The 14,792-nt window shown below is 51.3% G+C and overlaps 7 protein-coding genes across 7 annotated transcripts; 4 read left to right on the plus strand and 3 right to left on the minus strand.

Moving 5' to 3' along the window:
• Positions 1-421: 421 nt before the first annotated feature.
• On the plus strand, positions 422-1,782 carry VTN31DRAFT_22 (uncharacterized protein; the record flags this gene model as incomplete). The annotated part of the gene is made up of 3 exons (XM_069402341.1): positions 422-1,196; positions 1,253-1,395; positions 1,450-1,782. 3 exons carry the CDS (start codon positions 422-424, stop codon positions 1,780-1,782), a joined length of 1,251 nt encoding a protein of 416 aa, XP_069262878.1.
• Positions 1,783-2,024: 242 nt separating this feature from the next.
• On the minus strand, positions 2,025-3,887 carry VTN31DRAFT_23 (uncharacterized protein; the record flags this gene model as incomplete). Its single annotated transcript, XM_069402452.1, has 4 exons — positions 2,025-2,462; positions 2,514-2,698; positions 2,753-3,530; positions 3,600-3,887. The coding sequence occupies 4 exons, from the start codon at positions 3,885-3,887 to the stop codon at positions 2,025-2,027; spliced, it is 1,689 nt and encodes a 562-aa protein (XP_069262879.1).
• A 1,293-nt stretch (positions 3,888-5,180) lies between these two features.
• On the minus strand, positions 5,181-6,446 carry VTN31DRAFT_24 (uncharacterized protein; the record flags this gene model as incomplete). Its single annotated transcript, XM_069402563.1, has 1 exon — positions 5,181-6,446. One exon carries the CDS (start codon positions 6,444-6,446, stop codon positions 5,181-5,183), a length of 1,266 nt encoding a protein of 421 aa, XP_069262880.1.
• Positions 6,447-7,806: 1,360 nt separating this feature from the next.
• On the plus strand, positions 7,807-9,807 carry VTN31DRAFT_25 (uncharacterized protein; the record flags this gene model as incomplete). The annotated part of the gene is made up of 4 exons (XM_069402674.1): positions 7,807-7,891; positions 8,014-8,466; positions 8,518-9,205; positions 9,264-9,807. The coding sequence occupies 4 exons, from the start codon at positions 7,807-7,809 to the stop codon at positions 9,805-9,807; spliced, it is 1,770 nt and encodes a 589-aa protein (XP_069262881.1).
• A 442-nt stretch (positions 9,808-10,249) lies between these two features.
• VTN31DRAFT_26 (uncharacterized protein) lies at positions 10,250-11,614 on the plus strand (the record flags this gene model as incomplete). Its single annotated transcript, XM_069402785.1, has 1 exon — positions 10,250-11,614. The coding sequence occupies one exon, from the start codon at positions 10,250-10,252 to the stop codon at positions 11,612-11,614; it is 1,365 nt and encodes a 454-aa protein (XP_069262882.1).
• Positions 11,615-11,954: 340 nt separating this feature from the next.
• On the plus strand, positions 11,955-13,949 carry VTN31DRAFT_27 (uncharacterized protein; the record flags this gene model as incomplete). The annotated part of the gene is made up of 2 exons (XM_069402896.1): positions 11,955-12,227; positions 12,297-13,949. 2 exons carry the CDS (start codon positions 11,955-11,957, stop codon positions 13,947-13,949), a joined length of 1,926 nt encoding a protein of 641 aa, XP_069262883.1.
• Positions 13,950-14,183: 234 nt separating this feature from the next.
• VTN31DRAFT_28 (uncharacterized protein) lies at positions 14,184-14,503 on the minus strand (the record flags this gene model as incomplete). Its single annotated transcript, XM_069403007.1, has 2 exons — positions 14,184-14,414; positions 14,483-14,503. The coding sequence occupies 2 exons, from the start codon at positions 14,501-14,503 to the stop codon at positions 14,184-14,186; spliced, it is 252 nt and encodes an 83-aa protein (XP_069262884.1).
• Between the last annotated feature and the right edge of the window lie 289 nt (positions 14,504-14,792).

Here is a 14,792-nt window from a genome sequence, read left to right on the forward strand (position 1 = left end):
AGTACGCCGTCCACAAGATTGCTCATGAAATTGGTAAAGGGCATTGGCCACACTACGACACTCATCCTAGCTTTCGCAGAATCTAAATAAGCATCTTCAATGATGCTCTGCCTCGAGGAGAAGAAAAAAATTGAAATGGGGCTCGGATCGGAGGATGGGCTACTCAACCAGAGTCCAGAACTCCCCAACATTCAACCTATTTCTCACCGGAGCATGCGGCTGACCGGATTCACCGGACCCATAGGAGTTTTGAAACATTCAGTCACCATAACCGCTCTATGAAATGAAATACATAGAAGGATGACAAGTGCTATTGTTCAACTCGTGAAAATACTAGAGAATTGCCAGTTCCTGAAATCAGCACCAGAACTAAACTAGTGGCTCTGTAGCCCGAGGTTACGGACTCTGATTACTAGAGGCGATGATGGTCGCCCCAATACTGCGGTCCTTTGCAGATGCTCTAAACAAACGCGAGGCCAAATCGTCCCTAAGAAGGCTGACCGTGCGGTCGCCGGATGCAATCGACTTCTCGTCAAACGATTTTCTCTCCTTGTCGACCTCAAATCTCCTGCGGGAGAAATACCTGCGAGCACTGAACAACGAGTACTCGCCATGCACACCGGCGCCTCCGTTAGGAAGTGGTGGCTCCCGTCTGCTCGACGGGAACTCCGTCTATGCTGAAGAACTTGAAAAATTCATTGCCTCGTTTCATGATGCCCCTAGTGGCCTTCTCTTCAACTCAGGTTACGACGCCAATGTTGGGGTTTTGTCCTGCATACCGCAGCCGGGGGACGTCATCATTTACGACGAGCTGATCCATGCCAGTGCTCATGAAGGAATGCGTTTGTCGCGGGCTGGGACAAAGATTCCGTTCAAACACAATTCGTTGGGCGCATTCGAACGAGCATTGAAGCAAGTCATTGCGGGCGACTCAACGATTCTCAGTGGGAAACGCAATGTGCTCGTCGTTGTTGAGTCCCTGTATAGCATGGACGGTGACACTGCGCCGATCAAAGAGCTGCTGAAAGTGATCCAACGAGAGCTTCCCCAAGGAAATGGCCACCTAATTGTTGATGAGGCTCATGCCACTGGGGTTTTTGGACCAAAAGGTGCTGGCATAGTACAAGACCAAGGCGTGCAAAGTCAAGTCTTCATCAGGGTCCATACCTTTGGAAAAGCACTGGCCAGTCAGGGTGGTACGTTTGACCATATGCCAGCCAAAACCAGAAGGGATATGCTAAGCAACGTGCAGCCATTGTGCTTTGTTCTCCTCTGACTCGGGAATACCTAATCAACTATGCTCGACCACTGATCTACACGACAGCCATGTCAAGGCCGGCTCTGATCGCGATCCGATGCGCCTATAAATTGATGCAAGAAGGGGCAACGGAAACTGTAATGCGAATCCCTCGAGCATTATGAGTGTCCTAAACTAATATCCAGAAACAGCTCCAGTCGGACCTACAGCGTAACATCGAGTATCTACGGGCCCGTTGCGATGAGCTCCAACGGAAGGTCCAGTCTTCTTCAGTCCTTCAAATCGATTACCACTCTGGGTCGCCGATCTTCTCCGTTCGCACAGCGATTCCGCGCGATCTGGCACAATACTGCCAGCAAAGACGTCTGCTGGTCAGACCAATCATGGCTCCAACCGTCCCTAAAGGCAAGGAACGGGTTCGCGTGTGTTTGCATGCGGGAAACACACAAGCAGAGATCGATCAATTAGTCGACACCATAACAGAGTGGGCTGCCCAAAAGCAGCTGACCATGGCAAAACTTTGAGCACTCCTCTGGAGAGGAGAGGAGTGGAAGTCATCGCCAGTAATCATGTCAGCTCATGAGCGCCATGATAGGTAGAGTCATACTTCAGAATTATGAAGTTTGAGGGCTTCAATCATCCAGCATATCGCCAGTCTCACAGTCGAAACTCAAGTTGAGCATTGGCAAACAATCAAATATATTGATATTGAATCGTACATTACAGTTTTGATAAATAGACCAACTGACTACCCAAGTCTATCAAATCATGACTCGTACGGCGGCGCAATCTTTTGCGTCACATACAAATCCACGTAGTTGTCCACATCGAAGTTCTCCAGCTCAGCCCGGTTCTGGCCCAAATCCACCAGGTATTTGACGTGGGAGGCATCATAATGAGCCTCGAGATGGCGCTTGTACTTGTCCAGAATCACGGGTTTGGCCTCTTCACGGCGCCAGCGGTGGCCCAGAGGAGCTTCAACAACGACTTCCGGCAGGACGGTGCCGTCATTCAGTGTCACGGTCAGCGCATTCGGAATCGTGCGCTTAGCCGGGTCGTGATAGTCCTTCGTGAATTGCGGATCCTCCACGCACTTGATGCGCTTGCGCAGGTCGTCCAGGAGAGGGGATGTCGCCGCCTCGGAGCCATCGGCATAGTCATTCGCGGTCAGTCGGTTGAACACGAGCATCGTCGCCACCATGTACTACGACGAATCAGCACCAAGCCAGATAGACGAGCATTTGGCACAACCTACCTGAACACAATGGTCACGGTCGGCAAAGTTCTCCATGGGCTTGAACTGTTTGTCAATGATACGGATGCAAGCTTCATGCGTGCGGTTGGTAATCTCCTTGATGTCCTTGGCTGATTTGCCCATCTCCGCCAGTTTCTTGTTAACAATCTCTGCGGCCTCGATGGCCGTTTGAGAGTGGAACTCGGCTGAAGACAGTTAGAAGAAGATCCCCCATACGCGTGGATGCAACGGGATCATACCAGGATAGGACACCTTGAACAAAACGTTCTCCATCACGTAGCTACCGTACGGCCGCTGGAATTGGAATTTCTTGCCTTTGAACAGGGTGTCGTAGAAACCCCACCCCGGAGCAGAGAGCACGGTAGGAACGCCTTTCTCGCCCTTGAGCACCTTCAGCACGAGGTTGACTGCTCGCTGGCAAGCATCGCCGGCCGCCCAAGACTTCCGCGACATGGTGTTCGGCGAATGCCGGTACGTGCGCAGGCTTTGCCCATCCACCCACGCCTGGGTGATCGCGTCTGCCGTCTGCTTCTCATTCAAACCCAACAGTTTCGAAACGACTGCGGTGGTCGCGACCTTAACGAGAACGACATGGTCCAGACCGACCTTATTGAACGAGTTTTCCAAGGCCATCACGCCTTGGATTTCGTGGGCTTTGATCATTGCCTCCAGGACGTCGCGGATCTTCAACACCCTGCCTTCTCCGATGTTGCCTCCGGCCCGGTTGGTTCGCGATATCCAATCGGCAACCGCCAGGATACCACCGAGGTTGTCTGACGGATGACCCCATTCCGCCGCCAGCCAACAATCATTGTAGTCAAGCCACCGGACCATCGCGCCAATGTTGAACGCACCATTGACCGGATCCAGTTGGAGCGGAGTTCCCGGTACCTTGGTTCCATTCGGGACGACAGTGCCATCTACGATGGGACCAAGCAGTTTGGTGCACTCCTTGAATCGCAGTGCCTCCAGGGCACAACCCAAGCTGTCCAGGAAGACCAAGCGGGCCGTATCAAACTATTCCGCGATTATCATCAGTGCATGCGCTTCCGGCACACCAATGGCGAAACACTCGACCGCACATACCGCCAGGTCCGAGTCCACCTTGTACTGGTGAACATAAGTGGCCATGTCCTTGATCTCTGGATCATATTCCCTCTCCAATGCCGGGGGAACGGTTCCGGCTTGCAGCGGCGCCATTGTTGAGAATCGCGGTGTCTGAGAGATGGACGTTGGATTGCGTGCTGGTTTATAGCGAGAACTCAACAGAATGGAAGTTCGCGAGGCGGGGGAAGTGATGCGGGATGGAACGCCCGATATGCGGGGAGAGCGAAGGCCGAGTCGGCGCAATGCCGCCGTTGTTGTTGCAGACATGATTACTCGCAAGCAAAACGAACAATTGGGGGGATTAGGGGGGAAAAATAAACCAGCGATGCCTGAACAATGAGGAATCAGCTTTTCCCTCTCAGACCGAGGAGATGAGCTGAGAGCTCCGGCAGAGGCTCAACAGTCAAGAACGGGAAGCTGCTGGGCCAGGAAGCTGTTTCCTTGTTTGTCTCCACATTTTTACTCGTAATTACATAATTACGGAGTACTCCGTACATATAGTGTGACGTTTAACCGCCGACTTCCGAGACTGTCCGCGCCTTTCTCAGCGGCCGCTTTCGGCACTTCCAAGACAAATGCCGACGCAAGCCGAACCTAGGTGTCCTGATTTATCCATCTCGACCTTTTTCAAGTCGTCGTTCTGCTGCTGTCTCGCTGACAACTCCGAGCGGTCATCGGCTCTTTCTGTGGTATTGCATATGGCATGTCCGAAAGAGCTCCGGAAATCGGAATTTCGCAGAACAAAGCCTCTTTCCTTTGCTCTGGACAGTGAAGGAGTCCAGGCGTTCGAGAATTACAGGAAAAGAAGTGTCTTTCCTACAGGCTGAGAAGGGTTGGTGATTGTGGGATGACAGTCACAGCATTGATTCCAAACGGAGGTCAAGTTGTATCATCGCATTGTCTTAGTGTAGGTTCGGTGCCCGGCCGGCGAATCTGGAGGATCTATTCACCTATCCACTGGATCGGTTCAATCAATCTTCATTCTGACATTCGATTCCCCCTCGACTTAAAATTGAATGGAAGAACAAGTCTTCTGGCAATCACGAGCAAAAACATCGCCTGACCTTGTGATTTCTTGTCAGTCCAGGATGATAACATTGCGTTTCTGATCATGCTGAGCCATCCGGAGTTCTTCTGCGTCAGTTTGACGAAGAGATTCAATGATGGCCCGATACAAAGCTTCAGCCAGCTTCGGCGGCACGGCATTTCCAACTTGCTTCTTCATATTAGACGCAAACTGGTATGTGACGGGGAACGTCTGCAGAGAAGCAAACTCGCGATTGGTATACCGGCGCAGTCCGCTAGGATGGTAATTCTCGCCACCACCACAAGTGATAGTCTTTGCCAATGTGTTCGCGTCAAAGGGAGGTTTTTCGAACCCGGGTGAGAAGACCGCTGCCATGACATCGTGATCAGGAGCATCCGGTGGGATCCCTGATATGGCAGAAGAGATGGTGGCATATGGCTGACGGCCGGGTCCATGAGTCGGCTCTGGGAACTGAGGAAGTCTCTCGCCAGGTCTAGACGTGGAACGTGTCAGCACACACTGGGAGACCCTATTTAGCCATCTCTGCCAACTGACCCTGCGGCGATGAAGATGAGACGCTTTCGTCTCTGAGGGACTCCGTACTCGTCGGCCCTTACAACCTTGGCATGCACAGAGTATCCCAGCTCAAGGGTGTCTCTAATTACCCAATGATACTCCTCTTTATATCGCTCTGGCAATCCAGAAGTCTGCTCCAGAGTATGAATGCGCGGTCGAACCTTGAGGATCAGATTGTAGGAAGAGAAAATCAATGCTGAGTTGCGATCATCATCGGCAGAGGCTACTGTATGTGCAGGGGACCACGTCTGGCATGGGGGAGAGCTGTGACTTACGTCCACCCGAATATCCTCGGCCGAGTTGGTCATGAACTGGTCAAAGTCTGCCAGCTCACAAATCGTTTCCGGGAAGTTCATTCGGTACGTGCGAGTGGCAGCCTCATTGTGATCAAAACTCCATTTCACATCGAGACCTGCCATTCTCGCTCCACAGGAAATCCCACCAGCACCGCAGAATCCATCGCCAAATGTATACTTTCTGTTCGTGTCGGGACCAGAACTTCCAAACAATCTCGTCTCTCCCCGCCATCGGCGTCGCAAGACGGATGATGGCACACTGTAACCTTCGTCCGCTTCGTCAGCGCGAAGGTACCGGATGTACAGTTCAGTTGAATCCTCAATGCGCATCCATCGCAAACGACAAAAGTATGTACCCTGACCCGGCTGATGCGGAGAGTAGAAACGAGACCACGGATCATTTGTGAAATGCACTCGCACGATGCTCCGCATCCAGGTAATCGGGATCTCCTTGTCATCCACAGAACCATCCGATTTGACTTTGGTGACCCAGCATAGTTCCCGATCCCATCTCGGAAATGAAGCCGGTAAGTCTTTCAACTTGGCGAGATGACGGCCCCTGACAAGGATATTCCCACATGCGTCTTGAGAAATCTCCGCAATACGAATCATACCATCATTGACTAGCTCCGCTGACATTCCTGGCCTGAAAATGATGCCATTGACCTCGACAAAATCGAGTGCTTTACGGACGGGTGCTAGTGTCCGGCCTCGACTGACAGCGATTTGCTGTCCATTCCAGCTTCTGAGTGTTGGCACCAGCGGTTTGTTGCAGGGAAAGGTTCCCTCCTTGTCTCCTGCAGAAATCCGCGGATCTGAAACAAGATCGATGACTTTGAAATCAGAGGCAGCAAAGTCCGCCCCCGGAGCACTCCCGAAGAGTACATCTCTGTGCTTGTCTGGAGGTTTGTTGCCACTACTGATCATGATATGGCTTCGTTGAAATCTGGTCATCGAAGTTCCTGTACTGCACTCCACAAACATGCGACCATGTTTCCGGCAAATCCATGCACCAACCATGTTTTCTTGTTTGGTAGAAATGAGATCGTACCTGTGACAAGACATTTCTTCCAACTGAGTCCTGTTATCTGTTGTCCGTCCCGAGTGACAGTCGACAACCTAAAACCAGTGGGATTGACAAAGGGATTGACATGGATCACCACGCAGAGAGGAAGAGCTACGAGAGGAGGAAAAGATGGCTTCAATATATGATAGACGCTCAATCTCAGACATACTGGCTGACGATTACACCTGACAATGGGCTGCAAGGTGATAAAGGTTTCCATCAACTAGTTACTCCAATTAGTTCAGTTCTCACTGCCCCCAGTCGTCCACCGTGACAGGTTGAATGAATCTCCTGCTTTTCGGAATGATGGCATTTCATTCCACAACGTTGGTTCAAATTTTCAGAAGACAACCTGGGCTGCATTCCATCAGGTAACTCGCACTTGCATTTTGAGGTCAATGCGGGGCGTGGAATCTGATCTTCTGTCCTGAGTGTGAAAGTATTAACCCTCTTTTTGGTTAACTCTATGGTGAGTTTATTTCACTTCAAGCAGGGTCTGAGTCATACGTGCATACAGAATGTGAAATACCTCTGAAATCATATCAACATTTTTAAGTGATTACGGAGTGGCTACAGTTAAATGGAAGAGAAAGGACTGGAACACATTCGGAACAGGTTGGAGATGTAAGAAAATTCCTTCCTAATTTGTCATAGACTGATTTGTCGGAGAAATGATTTTCCAAGCCAATCACAGACCATCTTCAACAACAGCAATTGTTAAGCAAACCAAGCAAGAAATTTCTGGCTCAACACACTGGCTGGCTTCTTGGAACAGTGGAGAAATCATCATCCATGGCGGCCCTCCCTTTTTCTCCTGTGATGAACCGGCATTCCTCTCCCTCGTCGCACAGAAGTGCCGACCTCTTTTACTCCGGAACGTGAACACCACCTCCATCATGCTCCTCATCTTGTGAAGAGAGAAACAAGACTTCTACACAGTCTGCCCCCCCAACACGGAGACAGGTCAACAAAGTAATTGAAGGTATCTATACCCTGCACATCCTTCCTTGCAAACCTGTTCTTGTGCCTGGTCATTGAACTCTCATGATGATCATGTGGAATTTTTCAAATAGATGTTAGACTTCCGAACTGCATTGCGGAAAAATTCACATCCTGACTTCCAATGCTTTCGATCTTCTGGCCTGCTTTATCGTGACTGCATTTTGTTACAATGATTGCTGACGACTTTGTATCCAGGGTAGTTCACTCTCCAGAGTCACGATGTGCGGTGTTCTCGCCCTCATTCTGGCCAATCCAAAAGGCAGTGCTGCCATTGATCTCCATGAAGCCCTATACCTTCTCCAACGTCAGTCACCCGAGCGTTACAGTCCTTGCTTTTGTTTTACCCATTTCCTTTTTTTTTTTTTTTCGAAGCAATCAATACCAGTCTTCATGGTGGGCTCCGTATCTGATAGAGCGAGCTTGCAGATCGAGGCCAAGATGCTGCGGGAATCGCAACTTGTGCGTCCGGAGGACGCATCTTCCAGCTCAAGTCAAATGGCATGGCTGCGAAGGTATTCCAGGATGGCGCTCGGGTGGCTGATCTACCTGGTTGGATGGGTATCGCTCATCTGAGGTATCCCACCGCAGGAAGCAGCGCCAATGCCGAAGCGCAGCCGTTTTATGTCAACAGTCCCTACGGCATCTGCTTTGCTCATAACGGAAACCTAATCAACACCCCCGAACTCAAGCGGTATCTTGACTTGGAAGCGCATCGTCATATCAACACCGACAGCGACAGTGAAGTGATGCTGAACGTGTTCGCTGATGAGCTGGGTGGGACGCGTAAAGCGCGTGTCAACCGAGAAGATATTTTCAAGGCTCTGGGCAGGATGTATCAGCGCTGTGAAGGAGCCTGGGCTTGCACAGCCATGCTGGCGGGTTAGTCGGACCGCCCTCAGGAATCATCACTCCAATTTCTAATTCCTCCAGGGTTCGGTGTCTTGGGTTTCCGTGATGCTCACGGCATTCGGCCCCTTGTTCTTGGATCCCGACCATCGGCCGATGGACATGGAAAGGACTACATGATGGCCTCTGAGTCGGTTGCGCTGGACCAACTCGGCTTCACTGAAATCCGCGACATCAAGCCTGGCGAAGCCGTCATCATTGAGAAAGGTCACGAGCCCGTTTTTTGCCAAGTGGCCGAGAAGAAGGAATACGCTCCTGATATCTTTGAATATGTCTATTTTGCGCGCCCGGACTCGGTCATTGATGGAATCAGTGTCCATCGTAGCCGCCAGCGGATGGGTGAGAAGCTGGCGGCGACGGTACTCAAGGTACTTGGGCCAGAGGCGGTGAAAGAGATTGACGTTGTCATTCCTATACCAGAAACGGCAAACACCGCAGCTGCCAGTCTGTCACGGTATCTGGATAAGCCATACTGCCAGGGTTTCGTCAAGAACCGTTACGTCTTCCGGACCTTTATCATGCCTGAACAGGTCAAAAGGCAAAAAGGTGTCCGGAGGAAATTGAATGCGATGGAGTCTGAATTCCGGAACCGCAATGTTCTTCTAGTGGATGACAGTATTGTTCGGGGCACTACGAGTCGAGAAATCGTCTCTATGGCTCGAGAAGCTGGAGCCAAGAAGGTCCATTTCGCGAGCTGCGCGCCACCAATCACGTAAGTCCATTCCGCTCTTGGGTCTCACCACCGTGCATTTTTCTGACTGCGTTTCAAGACACGCTCATATCTACGGTATCGATTTGGCGTCCCCGTTTGAACTGGTGGCCTATAATCGCCGTATTGAAGACATTGCGAAGCACATTGGTGCCGACAGTGTCGTTTATCAGACACTTCCTGACTTGGAAGATGCTTGTGCTGATGTTGCTCGTGAGAATGGTTTGTCGGAACCCCGGAAATTCGAGGTCGGGGTTTTCTGCGGCAACTATATCACCCCTGTCCGCGAGGGGTACTTCGATCACTTGGAGAAGGTCCGAGGCGAGGGTCGCAAGATCCAAGCAATGGACAAAGCTAAAGAGGCCATCCTCAACGGCGTGGCTGGTCGACGCGAGTTCGACATAGCTGCCAATGGAGTCAAAATCGATAGCAATGGCAAAGTAGTCCCTGCCGAGTCTCGAAAAGAGGCAGAAATGGAGTCTGAATATCCTACTGTCGGCCAGGCAGAGGCGCTGGGACTGTCGCAGATGGAGGACAATGATACGCCACCAAACGTGCGAGACCGCATGGATGTGAGCATCCACAACCTTGGTGACTATGTGTGATGGCTTTTTATGACTTAATCTCCTTGGGTTTTTGTATGGTTGGAGTTAAAGGTTGCTAGTTCGGATAGGTGGCACAGTTGTTCTTTGTATATGCTGTGAAATGGTGATGCAGTTTGGCATAGACATGTTGGGTTCTGTTGCTTCATGTCCCACTTGTATTAGTGCCACCATGTATATAGGTACTACCTATGCAAACCTACAGGTTGCTACCATAGAAGTAGTTGTCAATGGAAACATCACCAGGCGTGGTCGAGAAGATGTCTATGGAATCATGTGCGAAAGCATGGTTGTTCCTTCCCCATGCTGACAATTGCACCTTCCTATTGATACATTGTAGGTATCATCGATGAACGTCGAAATCGTTCCTGCACAGGCATCTACGGTGCTACCAGACAGCAGCTGAATCCTATTTGGAGCCAAGATCAAGGACTTGTCAGTCAGCATGGAGCGCCGTGTCACTCGATCAATGACCGCGAGTCAACGACTTGCAGCTCTCGCTGAAAACAAACCAGTTTGCACCGAGGCGACTCCCAACACAGCACCTAAAACAGTCCAGAGGAAGAAGATACGCAAGGCAAAAGCAATCATAACGGATACGAAGCCAGCACATTCAGTCAAAACGGATGGAAAGACGAAGGCTAGGAAACAAGCTGTCAGGAGGCGGAAAAGACGTGCATCTGGAGTGATCAAGGGGCTTGACATCAATGACCTTCCGCACAATCTAGGAAAGGCATCGCAGGCAATTGTTAAGGCTGTCCCTGTCAACGCTTTCAAGGAGAAACAACAAGAAAGTCAAGATACAAAACCAGTCGATCTGGGCAAGAGGGACGAGATCGAGGAAGCAAAAGTGCAGACCAAGACAAAAGAGAAGCCGACTACTGCGCCTTATGGTTTAACTCCCGGAGTCAGTCCCTTTCCTGATTGGCCTCATCCTACACCAGAAGAGTGCGAGGAGGTGAACAGACTCCTGTCGAGCGTCCATGGAGAAGTAAAGGCACCAGCAGTAATCCCAGAGCCCTCACTCACTGTGACCGGCTGTGGTGAAGTCCCTTCGGTGCTAGATGCTCTCATTCGGACCCTTCTCAGCGGCGCAACGAACAGTGCAAATTCCGCCAAAGCGTTTCAAGGACTCGTTGAGAAGTTTGGAATCCTGGAGGAAGGTATCGGTAAGGGAAGCGTGAACTGGGACGCCGTGCGTCGAGCTCCTGTAGAGGAAGTCTTTCAGGCAATGAGGAGCGGCGGCCTTGCTGCAACAAAAAGCAAGTATATCAAGGAAATCCTGGATATGGTGTACCAGGAAAATCAAGCACGCAAAGCTGCCGCGATGCGGCCCAAAAAACCAGATGGGATCGTGGATGCCCTGCCTGATGCAGTCAAACAGGACGAATTCAAGCGCGCAGAGGCAAACGTATTATCCCTCGACTACCTCCACTCTCTGGACAAGGAACAAGCCATGATGGAGTTGATCAAATTCCCGGGTATCGGACCGAAGACTGCAGCTTGCGTAATCCTATTCTGTCTCCAGCGACCATGCTTCGCAGTCGACACGCATATTTTCCGCATTTGCAAGTGGCTTGGCTGGGTTCCGACAAATGGCAAGGGCGTGACGGAGATCACCATGTTTAGGCATCTCGAAGTTCGAATTCCAGACCACCTGAAATACTCCCTTCATCAGCTCTTCATTTTCCACGGAAAAAGCTGTCCTCGCTGCCGAGCGATTACGGCCGAAGGCAGCGACGGCTGGGAAGACGGGTGTGTTATTGATCATCTGGTGAAGAGGACTGGAAGAAGGAAGAATCAGCATTGAATGCCAAGCATGATACGACATTCGGTAACTATTGGCATTTCAGACATTTTACATCAAATCTTAAGATCATGTATGGGATGCGGTCTGCAGGAGAACCAAGTTGCTCTGACAGGAACAGTCGGTCCTGGTTCCTGATGGTTATCAGTGGTGTCCATCTTATCTTATCGCTCTCTGATCTTATCACAGTGAGACCATGCTATATCGGGTATAGTCGATATCTTACTCCCAGTCTGGGGCTTCAAGTTCAGGGTGAAAATGGGCAGTCATGTTACCGAGCAGCAGCTACCAGTAGTCAGAGCCCACTCCGCCAGCAGCCGCTGTCGGCTTCAATGCACACAAAATGGAATCAATTTTGGAATTTCTGCCTTCCTCTGTGCGGGAGCTCGTAGCTGATCTGAACCTGGAGTGTCAATTCTTCAGGTCCAACACAGCGGCTGTTGTTGTGTCGCTCCTGGTAGCGTACCTGGGGTACTTGTTCCTCCAGCAGCGGAGAGAGGAAGCGCTCAAATTTGACGTCCCTCTTCCGGAGCCGCTGAAGCCGGATTGGGTGGGAACGAAATGGGAGGACTTGACGGGAAAGGAGAAAGCGATTCTGGAAGGCCAATTGAAGGGGGTGAGTGTTACGATCCTTGCAGGTACTGCTGACTGCCGACACTCAGCTTACCGCGATGACACATTGTAGAAATGGAATCCTGAGCGCATAATAAGCTACTGTCCTGCCGATGGGAGAATCCTCGCGACCGATATCAAGCCTGCAACGCCAGATGCGATCGATCGCGCGGTGCAGGCGGCAAAGCAAGCACAGCTGAGTTGGGGGCAAACGACGTTTTCACAACGGCGGCAGGTGCTCAGGACCCTGCTCGCATATATTCTCGAACACCAGGATGATATTGTTACCGCATGCTGTCTGGACAGCGGAAAGACAAAGGTTGACGCATCGTTTGGCGAGATCCTTGTCACGGTCGAGAAGTTGAAATGGACGATCGATCATGGCGAGAAGGCGCTGAGGCCCGAGAGACGGCCCACGAATCTGCTGATGATGTACAAGAAGAACACGGTCAGGTATGAGCCGCTGGGCGTGGTGTCGGCATGCGTGTCGTGGAACTATCCTTTCCACAATCTGATCTCGCCCATGATCAGCGCGCTTTTCGCGGGAAATGCGATTGTGGTGAAGCCCTCGGAACAGACAGCGTGGAGCTCGGGATACTTTGTCGAAATCGTCCGGCGTGCACTTGTTACGTGCGGCCACTCTCCAGACCTGGTGCAGACAGTAGTGTGTCTGCCCGAAGTGGCGGATAAATTGACTTCCCACCCGGACATCGCGCAGCTGACCTTTATCGGGTCGCGGCCCGTGGCGCACAAGGTGTGTGCGTCGGCATCCAAGTCGCTGATTCCTGTCACAGTTGAACTGGGAGGAAAGGACCCGTTCGTTGTGTTGGACGATCAGACAACGGTCAAGGACTTGCCATCGGTAGCGTCCGTCCTGATGCGTGGTGTTTTCCAGTCGGCTGGTCAGAATTGCATTGGCGTAGAACGAGTCATTGCGCTGCCGGGCTCATATGACAAACTGATTGAGATTGTCGCGCCACGCATCAAGGCCCTTACACTAGGATCCGTTCTTCTAGACACGAAAGCCAACCCCGACGATCCCACCTCGAAGCCAGCCGCACCGGACGTAGGAGGAATGATCTCCCCTGCATCGTTCGATCGTCTTGAATCCCTCATTGCGGATGCCGTCAAGCAAGGCGCGCGGCTAATCCACGGCGGGAAACGCTATCATCACCCGCGGCATCCTCACGGCCATTATTTCACCCCGACACTTCTTGTCGATGTCACACCATCCATGGAAATCGCGCAGGTGGAACTTTTCGCTCCCGTGATGGTGTTCATGCGAGCCGAGTCTGTCCAGGACGCCATCGCGATCGCAAACAGTACCACGTACGCCCTCGGGGCAAGTGTCTTTGGCTACAACACTGCCGACGTCGAAGCATGCGTATCCGGGATCAAAGCCGGCATGGTCGCCGTCAACGACTTTGGCAGCTACTACGCTGTCCAGCTGCCCTTTGGCGGCATCAAGGCGTCTGGTTACGGTCGGTTCGCGGGCGAGGAAGGCCTGCGGGCAGTCTCCAACCTCAAGTCGGTTTGCGAGGACCGGTTCCCCAAGTTGATCGGAACACGTATCCCTCCCCGACTCGATTACCCGATCTACAAGAGCGATTCGCCTCGGACGAATGGCGCAGGCGCGTGGGAAATGTGCAAAGGTGTCAACGAGCTGTATCAGCCCACCTTAAGCGGAAAGGCGAAGGGAATCTGGAAAATCCTCAAGAATTCTTGACAAATGTACTAAATATCTCCAGCACAATAACCATGTACATTAAACAACAGCTAATCAATCCATCCATGCTCGTCATAACATCGGTCGTTAATCATAAAAGTACCAGTTATCCAATGCATTCCCAAATGACGGGACAGGCGACAGCCCAATAGGACATGATCCGCGCGGTTAAGACCGCAACCCGCCATCAACATTGAACGGAATAAAAACCAAAGAACAATACTGTTTTTGTATTTATATCGCCGCTCGTGCGGGCGTTGCATGATGATGATGATGACGCCGTCTCCTCATTCCCACTCCCCATCCCATTCCGCGTCGCCTTCTACCGCCATAACCGCACGTCACGCAGGAGATGATGGCGTCCAAAACGGCGACAACGCCATTGACGATGGCAGTGAGGACGGCGCCGATTCCGTGGACGACGGTCATCAGACAGTTACCGATGGCTGCGAAGATTGTTTGAAACTGGACCGTCCAGTTAGTATCAGGAAAATTTGGAGGAAAGGGAGGGGGGAGGGGGACCAGAAACATACGCAAGACAGGACAGCACCCATTTTGAACTTGGACAAGAACCGGGAGTTGGTTGATTCGTCTGATTTGAATTGGTTGTTGAAGGCCCTGGAATTATATTTACTCCAGTGGATGGATGGACGAGCGGATGGACCAACAAGTCACAGTTTTATATATTCAGGTACACATCAAGAAACGTCTAGGACAAGAGATAAAACGTCGTCGTTTAAATGTCTTATATACGATGAGGTCGATTGCTCTTTGTTCATTCATGGCCAGTCAATTCCTGCTATCTCAAAAACAATGACGACACAGAAATCATGCCGTTTGTGA

The sequence above is a fragment of the Thermomyces dupontii genome, assembly GCF_041956625.1.
Source record: "Thermomyces dupontii strain NRRL 2155 unplaced genomic scaffold VTN31scaffold_1, whole genome shotgun sequence".
Lineage (NCBI taxonomy): Eukaryota > Fungi > Ascomycota > Eurotiomycetes > Eurotiales > Trichocomaceae > Thermomyces > Thermomyces dupontii.